The sequence below is a fragment of the Cannabis sativa genome, chromosome 8, assembly GCF_029168945.1.
Source record: "Cannabis sativa cultivar Pink pepper isolate KNU-18-1 chromosome 8, ASM2916894v1, whole genome shotgun sequence".
NCBI lineage: Eukaryota > Viridiplantae > Streptophyta > Magnoliopsida > Rosales > Cannabaceae > Cannabis > Cannabis sativa.
Genome location: NC_083608.1, coordinates 20,031,617 through 20,051,651, shown reverse-complemented (window position 1 = coordinate 20,051,651; position 20,035 = coordinate 20,031,617). Strand labels below are relative to the sequence as shown.

Here is a 20,035-nt window from a genome sequence, read left to right as displayed (position 1 = left end):
ACATTGAAACAAAGTTTTATTTAGGGCATAAAACCTAACAAAAATGTCTAATGATGGGGTAAAATAAATTGTAATATTGACTTTGGGTCGGATAGGTGAGCCCAATTCGAGAGATAGCCTTCATATGTATGGTGTTGTAACACTTGATAGTGACAACTAGGTGTGCGCCGTCAATAGTTAATAGTGAATGTCAGAGTAATGGATGTTGGACAAAAAGTGATTTTTTTATGTGTTCATTTCCAAGGCCTGACATAGGGGACAAACCCCTAATTCTTTGGGATTTAGTGTCAGAAGCATGCCATGTCGGATTAGTCCCAGACGGTCGACGCTCCGTGACACCCCTTCGACTCCTCTTCTAGGATACCCCTAAGGGTATCCGTTTATGATTCCTCAGATGCACAATGATTTAGTTAAGTATCAATCCTCTAGATCTATTTGTCCAGTTTTATCCGTAACAGAGTAAGGGTCAAATCCGAATCCCAACCTTGCTTTGCTTTTGGATCGAGTCATTGCCTTACTTGGGCCTTGTGAATGGGCCCTCAAGCAGGTTTGAAATGATAGGCTTTACATGTGTCATGCTCTCGTAAATGCAAATAACATTTACCCCAAGCCTTCGAGACTAGAGAGTCGTGGGGGCTTGCAACCTTCATCTGAATCGGTAACAATATGCAGGGCCATGAACAGTTGGAACCCTTTGAAATTCCAGAAGGGGTGAGTCGCAGAGGTTTGTTGACCCCAACCCTTTGTATTTTGTGAGTGGAGTACACGTGTCAATATTCATTGGTTTGTGTGTGTCTTGCGACTCGTGGAAGCACATGATGCCTCGGGTTATGGACTGATGGTTAGTTATGTCAGTGGGATATCCGAGGCAAATGTTATCATTAATGACATTAATGATGTCTTTTGGCATTTCTAGACCGCTGGATTCATGTGATCTATGCTTTCTTAGGATTGATCTAAGTTGTTGGATCATGAATACGTGAATCATAACTTTTCATATAAATAAGAGAAAGAAAACCCACTTGACATTTTTCATCTTCTCGCCATTCTTGCCTAAATTTTCAAAGAGAAAACTCGACCAAGAAAAAACTCAAAAGAACTACGATGAATTTTCGAACTTGCTACCAATATACATAACCACCTTCTACCACTCCGTATGAAACTCTTTCTGGACATTGCCTCGCTTTTAGACGTAATTTTGCCCATTGCATCGTTCTCGTTGGATTTTCGATCAAACACCGATGAATTGATAAAAATGTTGGCGAGTTTTTCAGGCGAAGCTTCATTGTGCAACTTAGAACCCAACACCCCTAATCTCGACTTCAACATGTAAGTCCCCCCTTTTGTAACTTTTACAACTAGTGATTTTTGGGTGTTTAATTTTTGGGTTTTGCAATGTTGTGGATTTAGAGATTTTTTCGAGTAGTTGACGGTTGTTGTAACATCCTAATAATGAAGCACGCTACATTGACTTTTTAATTACAGTGCACACCTTTGATAATTAAAGGGTTTTATTGAAAATCGTGATAAATTTAAACTTTTGCTTAAACTTTTTAACTTTTATAATTTTATACTCATATTCATACACAAAGTCAGAATCCTGCTTTCAAAACATTTCTTTGAATATAAAATACACTTTACAAATATGTCACACAACGACTACAAAATGAAGCCTAAGTCGTCCCGAGACCAAACTCTCCAGGTCGTACCCTCTTGACATGTATAATTATTCCCGAGCTCTGGACTCACTGCTGCTCAGCCTTAGTCTTTCCTTTACCTACACATGCAAATAATATATGTGAGTCGACAGACTCAATAAGAAAAGTATACAAAACATAATATATTACCGACTTGTATTTACGTATATTTTTAAAATAATCCCAAATATATATTTCACACAATAGTAATTTTTAAAAGATAAAACCCTAAGGGGTGACCTAGTAGTAAAGAAGAGTCTTAGAAAAAAAAGAACTTGGGGCCACTAGATGAGATTTTTCGATCGAACTGTCAGAGCCAAAAATTCAGAAAAATGTATTTTAAAAAAGAATATTGCTATGGTACTAGTGGTGCTTGTGAAGAAATGATTTTTACCCTCTGTAAATTTAGGTGTATTTACCACACGTGGTGGTCCTGGTTGTTGTAACAAACTCTGTCCTTTTTGTGTACCGTTAGAATATTCTTTATTATATGTAAAAGGTATTTGATTGTGTAATGATTGTATAGGATTCTCTGCTGTAAATGATTGGTATATAAATTTAATTGGCCAGCTGTGTTATTCATTGAGCTTAGAATTTTTCAAGTTTCTCTGTTTGTTATTTTCTTTAAGTTGGTATCAGAGCAATCCGTACACCGGTGGTGTTCGTTTCTTTTTCTCCTCCATGGCAGACCCTTCAACTCCTACTGCTCAAGGTGAACAAGACGGCTCAGCTGGAAGAAGTGCTTCCAGTTTTGTTGCTCAACCCTCAGCTCCTACTGCAGTGATGCCAGGACCTCATGTTGGTAGCACGCTAACTCAACCTTCGCTCTAAAGCTGGACAAGAATAATTACACCTTGTGGAAGACAATGGTCTCTACCATTGTCAGTGGTCACCGGTTGGATGGCTACTTGAATGCTACTAAGGTAAAACCCTCGAGTTCTTACCCTCTAAAATCTCAGGTGGAGATTCAGTTGTTGTGAACCCGGAGTTCGAAACATGGATTGTCCATGATCAACTCCTCCTCGGTTGGCTGTATGGATCCATGACCGAAAGCATAGCTACAGAGGTCATGGGTTGTGACTCTTCAACTAGCTTATGGCAGGCGCTCGAGACTCTTTTTGGTGCTCATTCTTGTGTCAAAATGGATGAGTATCGAACCAAGATTCAAACCTCCAGAAAAGGAGCCATGTCCATGGCCAATTATCTTCGTCAAAAACGTTAGTGGGCTGATGTTCTCACTCTTGCTGGGGATCCCTACCCTAAAAAGCAACTGGTGTCGAATGTGTTATCTGGTTTGGATATCGAATATCTGCCCATAGTTCTTCAGGTTGAAGCAAGGGTCTCTACTTCGTGGCAGGAGCTGCAAGACATCCTCCTAAGCTTCGATAGTAAACTGGATCGTCTAACTACTCTTTCTGGTGCAATGAAAAATACTGGTTTAACTAACCCCTCTGCTAATCTTGCTGCTACCAGACCATCTCATCCTGCAGGAAATAGAGGAGCTCACACAGGTCAGTTTGGACCTGGAAATCGTGGAAATTCATCCTAATAGAGAGGAGGAAGAGGCCCTGGTCAATTCAGAGGCAGAGGAGGTGGTAGAAATCAAAACAACTCCAAACCAACATGTCAAGTATGTGGGAGATATGGTCATAGTGCAGCGTACTGCTACAACCGGTATGATGAATCATACATGGGTTCGGATCCTTCTGGTTCAAACTCCGCTGGCAAAAACTCTCAATCTGCTAACACTGGTGGTGGAGGAGCCTCGACTTTTGTTGCAACACCAGAAATGGTGGAAGATATTGCTTGGTACGTGAATTCAGGAGCTAGTAATCATGTTACTGCGGATGTCAACAACATGAATCAAAAGACCGATTACAATGGTCAGGAAACTCTAATTGTTGGAAATGGTAATAAACTTGATATCACTCATGTGGGTACTAGTTGGCTGAATGGTAAAAATAAATGTCCATTAATTCTTAGTAATGTTTTACATGTTCCAAAGATTACCAAGAATTTATTGAGTATTTCAAAGTTGACAGCCGATAATAATGTTTTTGTGGAATTCTTTGCTCAATCTTGTTTTGTGAAGGACATGGACACAAAGAAGGTGCTTCTCAAAGGGGGACTTAGAGATGGATTGTATCAACTTTCAGACCAACCAAGTCCTTCCTTCAGCTCTAGTTCGAGTCCTAAGTCTGCTGGTTTTAGTTTTCCCTTTACTAGTTTAGTGTCAAAATCTAAGGATAAGCATGTTGCTGTATCCAAGTTTATTTCCCTAAGAGACAAATGGCATAAGTGTTTAGGCCATCCGTTTAATCGTGTGTTGAGTCATGTTAATGTAAAACCAATTATGAATGAAAAATAAACTTTTTGTGAAGCTTGTCAATATGGGAAATCACATGCTTTACCCTTTGCTTCAAACTCAAATCGTGCCAAATCTCCTCCCGATCTTATACATACAGATGTTTGGGGGCCAGCTCCCATCACATCTAATCTTAATTACAAGTTTTACATCCATTTCGCGGATGACCACAGTAGACACACATGGATATATCCTCTCAAAACCAAAAATGAGGCACTTGCTGCCTTCCTTCAATTCAAAACGCTTGTAGAAAACCAGTTTGATAGGAAAATCAAGGCCATTAAAACGGATTGGGGTGGTGAATTTCAATCCTTTGCTAAGTGTGTCATAGAGAATGGAATTGAATTCACACATCCTTGTCCTCATACCTCTGCCCAAAATGGGAGAGCCGAGAGGAAACACAGACATATCGTCGAGATGGGCTTGACACTTCTTGCTCAAGCTCATATGCCTCTCAAATATTGGTGGGACTCATTCCAAACTGCCGTCTATCTAATCAATAGACTTCCAACACCAATCTTGAAAGATAAATCTCCCTATGAAATCATTCATGATAGAAAACCAGATTATAAGTTTCTCAAAACCTTTGGTGTTGCTTGTTTCCCGTGTCTTAGACCTTACCAAACACATAAATTCCAATTCCACTGAACCAAGTGTGTCAATCTAGGGTATAGTGACGCTCACAAAGGCTATAAGTGCCTTAGTTCAACAAGGAGACTTTATATTTCTCGAAATGTCATCTTCAATGAAGATGACTTCCCTTTTCGAACTGGTTTTCTAAACACACACCAACCTGAGGCAGCTATTAATGTTCAAGTTCCCTCCTGGACTGCCTTGTTCCAATCTGAAAGTTCTAATGAAAGCAATCGATACAATCTATCTACTGAAGTCCCTGGAGAAGACACCAACTCTGAGTCTATTGTTCAAGCTCGAAATCAGGAGAGTCAAGTTTCTGCTGAAACCAGCACTACTACGGGTTCACACCAGTCAAATTGTGCTACTGAAGTTGGTGTTGAACACAGTCCTGTCACCATTAGTAACCCCGGCTCTGAAATCTTAGCACCAAGAGTTACCACTGCTGCTCCTCTTGCTCCTTCTCATCCAATGATAATGAGATCCAAGGCCGATATTTTTAAACCCAAAGTTTACATAGGAGAAGCAAAGTGGCAGTGGGAAAATGATGAAGAACCAAGCTCAGTTGAAGAGGCTCTGCATCACAAAGGATGGAATAATGCAATGGGAGAAGAAATGATGGCATTAAAGAGGAATGGAACCTATATCTTGGTTCCCAAACCTGCTGGTATGAACATAATCGGAAACATATGGATATTTAAGAAGAAATGGAATGCTGACAGTACTTTTCAAAGGTATAAAGCCCGTCTTGTGGCAAAGGGTTTCAATCAAAGACCAGACATTTATTTTGGAGAAACATATAGCCCAGTTATAAAGGCCTGTACAGTTCGTATCATTCTTACTATTATCGTAGCCAAGTCTTGGGAGATTCGTCAACTCGATATTAATAATGCCTTTCTCAATAAGCACTTGGAAGAGAATGTTTACATGTATCAACCTCAAGGATTTGAAGATCCAGATCAACCCGATGCTGTGTGTAAACTGACAAAGTCATTATATGGTCTAAAGCTATATGGTCTAAAGCAAGCTCCTCGTGCATGGTTTGACAAACTCAAAGCAACTTTGATTAACTGGAACTTTGTGAATTCAAAGGCCGATTCCTCCCTTTTCTTTTACGAAACTGTTGATTTAATTGTTCTCGTGTTGATATACGTGGATGACATAATAATTACAGGGAATCATACTGCCAAGTTGAATCAATTCATCCACAAACTCAACACCACATTTGCTCTAAAGGATTTGGGACCTCTACATTTTTTCTTGGGCATAGAAGTGCATCGAGATGACTCTGGTCTGTTCTTGAACCAAGGCAAATATGTCAAAGAATTACTCACTTGAACAGGGATGCTGCATCTAAAACCAAGTTCCATTCCTATGGTCACAGGGAAAAAGTTGTCTAAAACTGATGGTGAATTGCTTACCAATCCCACTGCCTATAGAAGTATCATAGGAGGCTTACAATACCTCACTCACACCAGACCAGATCTGTCCTTTGCAGTCAACAAATTGAGTCAGTTCCTTCAAGCACTAACCACAACACATTGGAATGCAGCCAAGCGTGTTCTAAGGTACTTGAAAGGTACTGCTTACCATGGTCTTCACACCAAGCATTCTCACAGACTCAATATCACGAGCTTCTCCGATGCCGATTGGGCTTGTTATCCCGATGACAGACGAAGCATTGGTGGTTACTGTGTGTATTTTGGAGACACCTTGGTGTCATGGTCCTCTAAGAAACAAACCGTGGTCTCAAGATCTAGCACAGAATCCGAATATCGCTCCCTCGCACAAGCTGCTGCTGAAATTTCCTGGATTCAAAGATTATTGAAGGAATTCAATTTCCCTCTAAATCACACACCAGTTACATGGTGCGACAATATGGGGGCAAGTGCTCTTGCTATGAATCCAGTCTATCATGCTCGTACCAAGCATATCGAATTGGATGTTCATTTTGTCAGAGATAAAGTAATCAACAAAGCTCTCGAAATCAGATACGTTCCTTCAAGTGATCAAGTTGCAGATTGTTTAACTAAAAGTCTAAGTCATCACAGGTTTCATTTCTTAGTTGATAAACTTGGTGTAGTCGAGACACCACCTAGTTTGAGAGGGGCTATGAAGAAATGATTTTTACCCTCTATAAATTTAGGTGTATTTACCACACGTGGTGGTCCTGGTTGTTGTAACAAACTTTGTCCTTTTTGTGTACCGTTAGAATATTCTTTATTCTGTGTAAAAGGTATTTGATTGTGTAATGATTGTATAGGATTCTCTGCTGTAAATGATTGGTATACAAATTCAATTGGCCAGCTCTGTTATTCATTGAGCTGAGCATTTTTCAAGTTTCTCCGTTTGTTATTTTCTTTAAGTGTGCTTAGCACCTCTAGATATATCACATTGTGATTGGCTAATAATACTCTTTAAAAATTATTATATTAAACTATATAAGACTTGAAATTTAATTAGACGAATAATATAAAAATAGAGTAAAAATGATTGAGAGCACTTGACTTTTGAAGTAAGAAAATATCTTTTAAGTAGTTGCATTTTGGTAAAATAAAAGGTGAAACACCCTTGATTAGACTCAACTTTGGAGACAAGATTTGAAATATACTTACAAAGCCTATCTACTTTGGAACTTTATTAAGCAATTTGCTTAAGGCATTATGCTATTATTATATGCTGAGTGATAAGTGTCAAATGGCTTGATCAAATGAAATCGTTTTTTTTTTGTTCAATATTAACATTAGAAGAAAATAACTACAAGTGACTTGGGTTGGGGCTATTGAGAACTTTATGCCATTTTTCAGAGTTAGTGATTTTAAAGTTTGAGTATATGTTAGTGAGTATTTATTATAAATTTTTTAAATTTTAATCACAACAAAATTCGTGATTAAAAATAAAAAAAGTTATTACTAATATAAAATTATAAAAAATTTTATTTTTAATCATAATAAAATTTGTACTAAAAATAAAAAAAATTATTACTAATATAAGTAATCATTCTAATATTGTGAATAAAATATCTGTGATAAATGTATTGGTCACAAAAATTAAAATTTATTATGATTAAATATATTTTTAGTCATAATACTTATTACGACTAAAATTAAATTAGTGATAACTTGTATCTAAATACTATATTTTAAGAAGAAAATAGCTTGTGAGCGATGAAAAGGAGAAGAAAAAAAATGTGTGTGAGACTTTAGGTAGCGTTTGGTTGAATGTAATGAAATGAAATGGAAAGGAAATAATCTTCAATCCATTCTTTTATTTGGTTGCATAAATATTAGAATATCATTCCAATAGAATGACTTTTCCACTATTTTAGTAGAATGATTATTCCATTTTGAAATGTTATAAAAAAAAAGACTATTCCATTTTGAAATGGAAAGAAAAACTATTCTAATGCATGATGATAAAAAATTTAATAATTTTTTTTATCAATTTTTTATACATTTTAAATTTATTCAATTCCATTTCTATTCTTATTTCTATATTTTTATTTCTCTCAATCAAACACCAAGAAATTATAAAGAGAATGTGTGAATGGAGGGGCATTATTAAGAGATATATATGGTTTCATTTTCTTTGTGTCGTTATATTTTTATCAAACTTTTATTTAAAGATCTAAAAAGGCTTGATTCTAGGGAAGAAATGACAACCAAAATGACACTACTATAATTGCTTGATTTTTGTTCAACTTAAAAAATTTAAACACACATGTATAAACAATTCCAAACAGAATTTCGACCAAGAAAGCTAGAATGACATTTATTCTAAGAATTGGGATAAATATATAAAAAAGGTTTGAGGGACCACAACCACAAATACTAGTACTTCTCATATTTTAGTTTTGTTTTTGCACTGAATGAGTCATTTCACTTCATACAAATCCTCCAACAAAAAAGTCATATCCTAAATGTATATATATATATATTTGTATATTTATAATCCTTCCCAACATGAATATCTTTCATTAATCAAGTGGCAGATATTTAATTTAGATACTAAGAATATCAAAATTTTGTGGTTGTAATTTCACACCAAAAAGACATTATATTGGGCTTTTTTTTGCCTTTAAACCTGATTTTTTTCTTTTGATTTATAATATAAATTGGCTTGGCTTTTTTGTGACTAAAGAATGAGGAATTTGTCCTTCTCTTTTTTCTCTTCCCCACTTTCACTTTGTTGTCATATAAGCTTGAAATTTGTGTGTATATGTTGATGAGGCTTTCAGGGTGAGAGAGAGTGTGTGTGAATGAGTGAGTGGAAAGAGCATTAGGTTTAGAGCATCCGAATGTGTCCATCACCTGAAAAGTTACATATACCAACAAATAATGTAATCATTTTTAAGATCAATATTTTTTGGTAGGGTTACAAATCTTGGGGGTGTCAAATACTATTCTCATTGTCCAATCTTAGTGCTCCATGCCCTTTCTATTTTCATTTTCTTATCTACTTTTCTTTCAGTTACAAAACTCTAGGAGCTTCTCATCATCATCATCATCATCATCATCATCATCATCATCATTTTCTTTAAGTGATCGTAGAAAAATAAAACCATATATTTCTACCAATTAATATGCAATATGGTTCATTGAAAATAAGAAAGAAAATTTCACAAATTAGTAGCAGAGGAAAAGTATGGGGATATGATATCATACTAGTTCATAAATGAGTACATGTGATGGTACCAACAACAACTACATAATCAAAATTTTACTTAAAAAATTATGGTAGGGACCACTCAATAATAAACTCTTTAGAACACATCATAATCAAAATGTACACGAACGGATATGATGAAATTTGTCAATTCAAAAAATATATAAATATGAGCAAAATTTTGGAAATAAAAGTTTTGTTTTGCTATCTCATACATATCTACCTATGGCATTGTTGTTAAGGCAAGGATGATTGTGCTAGAGCTTGTGTCCAACATCACTTTCAACTTTCGAAATTGTAGATTTTAGAATTGACAATTTTCGTTATTACTTTTTAGATTTCCTTTACACATTGCCACGGCCACCCATATACTCTCATGTCATACTCTTTTTTATTATTTGTAACAATAATATCAATAATAAGTAAATATACTTGGTAGCACGCGCGAACCCATCAAATAGACAACTAAAAAGGTAATCTTATTTGAGTTGAAATCTACTTAAATAACTCTATAGATATATAGAATACAATGATTATTTAATTTTGATGCACTACTTTATACGCTTATGTGTGCTATATTTTATTAGGGTCCATGGAAAATCAAGTTGTATTACAATTTGTTTACTCAATTTTTAATTGTTTATAATTAATAATAGTCTAGATTTAAGAGAGAGTGAAGGAACATGCCCTATGATGTTCTAAGAGAAGAAAACAAGAAGTATATTTGTGGAACTTTTCTCGGTACTAAAAACATGTGCTCTCTCATTATGTTGTTTTTCTTGGGTTAAATGCAAGGAAACAAGAAATTATAGTCGCGTTTGGTTAGAGGTAATGAATTGGAAATGAAATAATTTTTATTTTATTTCTTTATTTGGTTGCATTTAAAATCATTGAAATACCATTCCGATAGAATGACCTTTCTATCATTTTAGTAAAATGACTATTCCATTTTAAAATGAAATGAAAGACCATTCCAATACAATATTTAAAAAAATTTAATAATTTTTCTAATCAATTTTTTTATGCATTTTAAATTTTATTCCATTCCAATTCTCATTTTCATTCATATTCCTATATTTTCATTCCTCCCAACCAAACACTACCTTAATGGTTTGCTAATAAAATTGATTCATTAAAGGAAGACACTGCCAATATATGGGGGCAGAAAAGAAGTAAACTTGGCCACCGTTGTTAAAGTTATTCTCTCAAAGGGAGTTTCGAGTCTATATATGGTGCTTTATGAAAGTTTTAAGGGAGTATACAACATGTGTATGTATGCTTGGTAATAGAGTTCTAAAGAAGAATTGAATGACAAAAAGTACTAATGCCTACTACAACAAACATCCCATTGTTCTTTTGAAATAATATTAGCATATAGAAGCTTTGCTGAAGTGGGCTACTAAGTTTTCAAGTTAGTTTATAAAAAGAAATGTGAAAGTTGAAGTTGCACTAAACATTTTCCAACTTAATGGATAGGCATGACAATAATAATGGAACAAGCACATATCTATTCACTTTTTATATTTGTTTTTTCAGGTAAAAAGAGGTAGACATGGTGTGACTAAACCTAGGTGTCCACTATTCAATTACCAATAATGAAAGAAGCATTTTTGTGAAAAGGTACATGGCAACTAAAACGAAATTGAAAGACAGATGGAACAAACTGAAAACTATGTAATGAGAAATTGACCGCACAACAACTAACTGTTATCATGATCCTCTTAGATAAGGTAAGCTGTATTTTCATTACCTTTAAACTTGTCATTTCTCAACCAAAGTGAACAAGCTTTGATTGAACAGCTGAAGTAGTATTAAAAAAATTACAAGAGCTTGATCATCGAGTAAACACGAGTTTTAGGGAGGGACTTGAGGAATCCCGGCGATAGTTGAGAATTTGAGTTTGATACAAAAGCATTTCAGTTGCCATGGTATAATTCCTGTTGTTGAATCCCGGCATCTTGAAATACTGTTGTGGTGACTGTCCCTAGCATAATTCAATATGAAAAAAATTACATTGTTCTGCTTGTATGACAGTTTGAATAGGCTGCAATCATCCATGTGTATCCATTTCAAGTATAACCAGTGATTTACTCATTGAGTTCAATATAAAGTACATTTCTGGTGCGAATTTTCGGGAAACCAATCACACACCAACTATGGTGTTGTAAGTACCATATGCAGCAAAAAGTACCCCACATGATAGGATAAACCAATCCAGTGCTCTCTGCCAGAAATTTAGAGAAGAACCCAACAATTTTAGGTGAAATATAGATGGCAAAACAAATGAGATGAGTGCACATACTGTACTCCCGACAAATGAGGCAAAAACACTGAAGGCCGGCACAAATGAGGCCAACACCGCTAACCCAATAACCAAAATTGCACGGCTCACATACTTCCCAAACTTTCCTATTCTTGTAGTTGAATAACTACCATTGTTGTTGTCAGCCTTTTGAAACCATTTGTTATTTTTCAACCGTCCCTCGATGATCTCGTTAATGGGATGGACCATGATTGGAAATGTGAATATAAGCCCCAAACACATGCCAATCTGTTGTCATATAGCAGAAAAAGGTCATGAGAAAAAGGAAAGACCATCATATTTAAAGACTTCACTGAAAGAAAAAAAAAACTGAGAAAGCATGTAATACTGTGATAGGCGTTGGTTTACACAAGGTCAAGCTTGACCTTTAAATCATTGTTGCATAGCAAAGTCACAAACTCAATGCTTGAAAAATCATACTTTGATTTTATATCCAATAAATCCCTCAAACCTGCTTAATGGGCATTATGGGCTCAAGTTTCGAAAGGGGCCCCCTCCCTTCCTAGTCCTATAAAGTTTGGGAAGTATAAAACTTGTGATTAATCACTAATGTAATACTAAACCACCAAAGCCCAAAACATATGTTGGAGCAAACCACAACCTGATCCATCAGCTACCCGCACCGGGTTAGCTTTTAAATACTCTGTCTCAACAAATGGGATTCAATTTTACTGAGAGGACAATGATATGCGTGGCTCATTAAAGTAAACTACATCATAGACCACTAACTTAATGCCACATCACCATTGTGTAATGCATCCCTTGATCCCTAGTTAGTTGAATGAAATAAACTAATCCATTGTCTCCATAAAAAAGGGAAGACACGTGAATTTTCTTGTTTTAGAATAAACAAACTCAAGAATTATATCAATGCAGATAAGGCTCTATATTTATACAGTAGAGTTGGACAAAAGAAAACCTTTGGTACAGATAATATGCATTTTATTGACATGAATAAAATAAAATAAAAAGTACATTCCCACCTATAATAACTTCAGAAAACGTAACAAGCACACTGTGCCGGCCCTTTCTGCCTTTCAATGAAGCTCAACTAAAGAACTATAAATATAGATATAACATACTTTATAACGGTTAGAGTGTACCGGCTCAAAATCAATATTCTTATATGGCCCAAGTCACAAACTCAACTTCTGAATAACCGCATTTTGTATTATATCTCAGAAATCACTCAAAACCCAACTCCAGCTTAAAATTGGAGTTCCTATCGAAATTCCTAAACTTTTGAGCAGCGTGAAACACTGCATTTTTTTTATACCAAGTATGTGACCAACAGGAATTGGAAAGAAAAAAATGTGTGCCAACACAAGCTTGAATTACTCAACTATTTATTTAAGGCTAACTATAAAAATTTACATTTATATGCAAGTATACTACCATTGACGTCACTACAATATTATTAAATTTAATTATACTAAATTGATTTATGTCCATATCAAAGAGTGACTTCACGCAATAAACCAAAAAATTAATGGCTAAATTATGTATCATGCATCTCGATGAAGGTCTATATCTCATTTTTTAAGTAAGGAAAAGATCTGTCAGTGTCACATGAGGTCACAGATTTTCCAGTAGCCAGCTAATCGAATCAAATAAACTAATAAAGTATCTTCATAAACAATGTATGTGCATCTATAAAGAACTAATATCTGAACTTGAGAATTACAGCAATTAATAACTACATGCATGCAGATGAGAATAATGCTCTATATCCGGACATCCAATACATAATGAGGACGGACAGAAGGACAAAGCTTGGCATATTTTTACAAAGGTATATAATATGAAAGCAATTGATCCCATCTACGGAACACTTATAATAACTCTCCAAAAGAAAAAGGGGAAAAAAATAAAAAATTCTAGAGCAAATAAGCAAACCATATTGCAAAATAGAAGCTTTGTACATCTTAGATGAAGCTAGTATAAGGGTAAGCAATAAATAGAAAGAAAAGGACAAACAAAATGTGAAACTAAAACGCACAAAGCATTAAAGTTGGAAAACAGTACCTGAACCGCTAGTGCCCACCAATTTCTAGGAAGGTTAAGAGTAACAATGTCTTTTGTTTCATCACCATAAGCCATGTAACCAAAGAATCCAAACAAAACATACAAAAGGGTTATCACAGAAAACGCCCGAGCAAGCAATTTTGGGAATGTAGTTTTGTCTCTCATTGAACCCTCCAATGCCAATGTCATCCCAAATCCCTCAAAGCAAAAAACTGCCATGCCAGCAGCAAAAGGCAACCCACTTATATTTGATGTTATGGCTGTTCTGTCATTAAAGGAGAACTCACCGTTTAAAGCTTGTTGTACATCTTCCTTAATCACAATCCCCATAGCCAACACATTACAAATGTCAGCAAATATACTGAAAGGTGCTAAAGAAGACAAGCTCCTAATCCATGACAACCCAATTTCGATTGGGACCAATAAAAGTATGTAATAAGAGAAAGTGAGATGCCCTTTGGAAACTGATTGAAGGTTTTGTCCAATGAAAACAAGGTAAGCCACAGAGCCTCCACATTGGGCAATGAAAATAAGGGATTCAGCTATAAAACGACCTGTCGTTCCCATGCTTTCATAACCCAAATCTCCATACGTTTTAGTGTTTGGCGAATCTGTGTCTGAATCACCATCATTTTCTTCTTCCGATGCTAACTTGTCCCTACACTTCACCTGTCCCACTCGAAAAAAGGTCGAACAGAAAGAGGATTCAACTCGTTAAGAATATTCAAAAAGTAAAATTCTTTCTTTCATTATTCCCAAAAAAAAAATACAAAATACCCAAATAATTAAATTTTCTCGGGAAACAAACACAAGATTATAAATTTATAATAATATACCAACCAGGAGGAGCATGCAATAGTAGGAGGCGAGTCCAGCAACCATAACACCAATCGAGCCAGCAAGCCAACCGGCAATTCGGAAAGCAAAAGGAAGACCCAAAACCCCGGTGCCCACAATCGAAACGACGATGTTGGCAAGCGTTTGAACCGTCGAAGCTCTACTTCCCGTTCCAACCGAAACTGGCGACTCCTCTAGCAATGAAATTGATGTTGTTTTACCACCATAATCTTCCATTGTTTTATTCACAAGAACTTCCACAAAATCTTCGACTTTCCAAACCCTTTTCTCTTTCCCTCTGTTCTGTTGTAGAAGCTCTGTGTGTAGAACAAGAACAGAGCTGAAATGGAACAAGAATTGTTATTTCTTTTCTCTTTTGTCTTCTTCGATAGAGTACTGTGTCCTGAGTTGAATTGTGAATGGAGTTGGAAGGAGCAGAAGAGTCTTTGGGATTCGGTTCACGCCGCTATTGATAACTATGGTGATGAAAGCGAGTCACAACTCACATGATAACGACGAATAATATGTTTCTTGCATTAACACAAAGACAAATTCCTATATTGAAATTTGAAAGATAGCTTGACTAGTAGTAGATTTTGATAAAATAAATAAATCTTTTTAGGGTAAATACCATTTTGGACCCTATGTTAAGCAAAAGTTACCAATTAGATCCTGTGTTTTGTTAAATGACAAAATGGACCCTGTATTTTTTAAAATAGTACAAATAGGACCCTGAATTAATTTTTAAAGTTTAATTATAATCCGATCTAAAAGTATTATGACAAAACTGTTTACATTTTTTGTATATGTTATTATTAGGAATTGTCTTTAAGTTGGTTGTATTAAAAAAAAAAGTTGTCAAAAATTAAGCTTAGGGTCTTATTTTTACCATTTTAGAAAATACAGGGTCTATTTTGTCATTTAACAGAACAGAGGGTCCAATCTGTAACTTTTGCAAAACACAGGGTCCAAAATAGTATTTACCCATCTTTTTATAAAAATTTATATGGCATTAAATAAAAAATTGTGTGTACAGAATTTTGTATTGTATTAATTGTATTATTTAACATATAAAAAATAATTAATTATTAATTTGTATTACAAATAATGGTAAGGCCGGGGTTAAGATGTAACCTAAGTTGAGAAATTGATATGGTATACTAACTTTTGTTATTTTTTTATAAAAATATTGTCAGGCGGTATTTTTTTTACTTTTTTACTGTATTTTTTTATAAGTTTCATACTGCAGTATATTGTGTTAAGTTTTCACTGGTGTTCTACTGGTGTTTCTTAATTGTTCTACTGTTGTTTTGAGTTGTTCTGTTTTGTATTCTACTGGTGTTTTATAAAAACACAGTATTTTTGAAAACTTTTCCGTGTGACAGTATTTTTGTAAAAGTTAACCCAAATTCTAGTATTTTTATAAATTTTCTGCTAAGTTCGAGGTTCAGGTCAAGAAAGGGTCAAGGTTGGAGTCCGGGTTCGAATCCAAGTTAGGGTCAGGTCCAATGTGTGGGTTTAGGTTGGGTCAAGTTGAGTCTGAATTGTGGGTCCGGGGTTGGAGTTGATATTGGGTTTAGCTCTTGGATCGATTTAGATTCGGGTTCAAAGTAAAAATAGTATGATTTTACCCATATTATGAAATATTATATATGAATGTTTAAATCACTAAATTAATTATCATCGTAATTGTTTGATTGTATTTTATTTTATTACGTTGATTTAGTTTCTCATTTTTAGCTATATTTTTGTATAAATAGGAGTTCACCCCATTTGAATAAACTACTAAAAAAAAAATCTCATTTACTCTCTCATTATGTTTTTCTCTTTTCTTCTCTCTTTTCATATATTTTTTTTTTTTATTTTATAACACGTTATCAACATGAATTTTGCTTATGGTAATTTTTTTTTTTTTGTTAAAGTTCTTAAATTATATCAAAGTCATGATACATTAAATATATATTTATATATATACTCATCTGCCCAGTACATTATGACCCCATCAGACCCCCATTCAAACAGTATTGGATCCCCATCGAACACGAAATACATTCACCAATCAGCTACTATGCATCTAACCACCATCGAATCTATATCGAACCACTATCGGACCTTCACCATCAACCTCAAAACTTAAATTTTAGAACCTCCTATCAAACCTATATCGAACACTATCAGATCGACTCGTAAAGACAGAAAAAACTAGAAAATTACAGAGAATGTCTTCGTTCGTGTCCTCTCTATTCATGGTATGTGTATGCGGTCCCCGTTAGTGGCGGTGGCCTCTTTATTTACGGTTGATGAAGGGATTGGCGAGGTCTAGGTTGGATTGAAATGAAGTCTTCTCGATCGATCGAATTGGTGTGGTCTCGGTCGGATGGTGGCGATGGTCGCGGTCTTGGATCCTTTAGTGGGTTCTCAGTAGGGCTGTACAAAAAGAATTGTAAACTGCCCAAACCGAACCGAAAAAACCGATAAAAATTACAAACCGAAATAACCCGAAAAAATTACAACCTGCCCAATCTGTTAATTGGGCGGGTTGAAAATAGGTCCAACCCGCCCAATTAAACCGAATAACCCGACCAACTCGATTTTGCTTTTTATTTTACTTTTTTTTTTACTTTTTAGTTTTTATTATATATAACATAAATGATTAAATATATAATAATATAAAATTATATAGTTAATTGTTAGTTTCAAAGTCATATATATTGTGTTGTGCTTTGGTGGAATTTTATATTTTTAATTTATTTTTTTAATATTTATTGACTTTGAAACCAAAAAAAAAAAAAAGTTTGGCCGATTTAGGCGAGTTAACCCGATCAAACCGCCCAAACCGTTAGTCAGTCTACAATTTTTTTTTTTTAAATTGGGCGGGTTGCACTTAAATTTTAGCAACACAAACTTTAGATTGGGTTAGAAAATATATAAGATAAACCGCCCAAACCGACCCATGTACAACCCTAGTTTTCAGTGGGTATAAATGAGAAGGAAAGATAGAGAACGAGCAAGAGGGAAATAGAGTGATATTAGAAAGTTTTGAGATGAGGGATATTTTGGGGTATACATAAAAATTGACCTATTCTACTAATATTAGGTAGTTTAAGTTTTGGTTATTAATTTTAACCTACATTATACATATAAAGTCAATTTTTTTTTAATAAAATAATCGTAAAATAACAAAACATAACAATTAAAACAGTAGTAGAACAACTAAAAAACAACCGTAGAATAACATTGAAAACTTAACACAGTACACAGTAGGTTTGAAAAAAAATCAGCCCCACAATAAAAAAGTAAAAAACTTGAAAATTTCAGTATGTGGTGTAAAAACTCCTATGTTATAGTGTTTATATATATACATTTATATGTATAGAATTATTACAATTATATATAGTATATTGGTCATGTTTGATGTGTGTATTCTATTAAATATTTCAAAAGAATTTATAATATTCTATATATTATACGGTAGTGATTTTTTAAAATTATAGAAAAAAAATGTGACATTCAAAAATAAATATAAAGTTATGTATAAATTACTGAAATGATTTAGTTAATGAGATAAGTGTAATAAAATAGTAATATTATGACTAAATATTAAGTAAAAATAGACATTGTTTAATAATTGACCCGTCGTAAAAATAAAGAGAGAGTGCAAAAGAGAGTGTAAAAGAGAGTCTCGTTAACACTACTCATTGAATTATTTTTTTGAATAAACAAAAGATTTTAATCAATCCTAATTTAAATATGTTGCATTCAAAACCACAGTATTCAGGGGCGGACCCACATAGAGGCGAGGTGGGGCAGTCGCCTCCCCTGAAAAAAAAAATCAATAAAAAAATGTACATGTATTTTATCCAATTACAACATATATTTCTAAAAAAAAAAGTGATATTTATGAACATAATACAAGCTTTGGTATAATGGTAAAGCTATTTCATGCACGTAGTGGAGGTCATGAGTTTTAATCCTAGTAAAAGCATGTTTACTTTAGTATTTAAATTTTACATTTGAACCTCTACCAATAAAATTTGTATTTAGTGTCTTAATTATTGAACCCAATATTTTATTCTTACTATTTTTTTTTTATACTATATTTAATACTAAAATATAAATTTGAATCAATTTTTAACATGTTATACAATGTAAAAAAAAAAGACGCCTCCTCACTTAAAAAAAAAAGTGTCGCCCCCCTAAATCTTATATATGTATATATATACATATAAGTCTCAAGAAATGTTAAAGGGTACCCATAGTGTCTAACATCTTTATGGAGTGTAATATCATTATTGGTATAATTTAATATCGAATCTCATTTATTTTAATTTAATAAAAATTATAAAAGATCGTTAACAAATTATAAAACAACATGTCATAAAAATATTAGACACCATAATAACCTATAGCAATCCTCAAAAATCTCCCAAATGAAAAAGGTTGACACAACACAAGATGAATACAAGAGTGACACGGTTGTATAAGACATAATTTGGATCAATAAGGGTTCGTTTGTTATGCCGTATTACATCGTATTGTATTGTATTGTATAATATTATATTAAATTGTATTTTATGTAAAGCTATATGTGGTGTTAACTTTTATGAGCACTTAAATATATAATATTTTAGTATAAATTAAAGTTTAACATAGTATATATAAAAATATGATGTATAATTCAATTTAATATAATACAATATAATACGACCTAATACGACGTTCTAAACGAACCCTAAATGAGATCAATTGTTTCCAAACGTGTGAATAGTATTGGCAATATATATATGTATTATATTTATATATTTGGGTACACTCTTAATGAGTATTACACATTCATGGATAACATTATGAAAATTTGAGTTTTATGCTTAATTTTTCTATCTAATTAAAAAAAATCTCTCATTTTTATATTATATGAGTTGGCGTTGTTCTATTAGCTAAAAAAAAATTTAAAAAAAGTTTTTTAGCAAATAAAATTGAGTTTGACTTAAATATATTTGTATTTAAACATATTTTTTATATAATACAAAAAGTGATATTTTTTGATATTTTTTTAGTTAAGTAGCTAAATTAAGCATAAAAATTGAAATTTCTCTTTTATTATTCGTCATAAGATCAAAATCTAATAGTTTAATATTTTTAAAATTAATATTTATAGTTAAATTATTTAGTAACCATCCATGAATAATACCCATTCAAAATATTCTTTATATATTTATATATATATAGTGAAAATAAAGTCTTTTTATTTTCCACCTCTTTTAGGGCTTTTTTCATAAATATACAACAAAAACAAAATTATTACAAAAAATGTGCAAAAAAAAATTATTTTAAAAATTTATACATTTTGAAAACTTATTACATGAAACCATACATTTTTAATATGTTTATTAAACCTCAAAATAAACAATTTCGTAAAATTAATTAATCAGATTTATAAAAATAAACAAGTTAAATATTTTTTTATTAAAAGATAAATGTTTATTATCT

At 33.5% G+C, this 20,035-nt stretch overlaps 1 protein-coding gene across 1 annotated transcript; it reads right to left on the bottom strand.

Moving 5' to 3' along the window:
- Nucleotides 1-11,014: 11,014 nt before the first annotated feature.
- LOC115700666 (amino acid transporter ANT1) lies at nucleotides 11,015-15,559 on the bottom strand. The gene is made up of 4 exons (XM_061102528.1): nucleotides 15,530-15,559; nucleotides 14,549-15,159; nucleotides 13,709-14,377; nucleotides 11,015-11,911 (listed from the first exon to the last, which is right to left on the bottom strand). The coding sequence occupies exons 2-4, from the start codon at nucleotides 14,780-14,782 to the stop codon at nucleotides 11,504-11,506; spliced, it is 1,311 nt and encodes a 436-aa protein (XP_060958511.1). The 5' UTR covers nucleotides 14,783-15,159; nucleotides 15,530-15,559; the 3' UTR covers nucleotides 11,015-11,503.
- Between the last annotated feature and the right edge of the window lie 4,476 nt (nucleotides 15,560-20,035).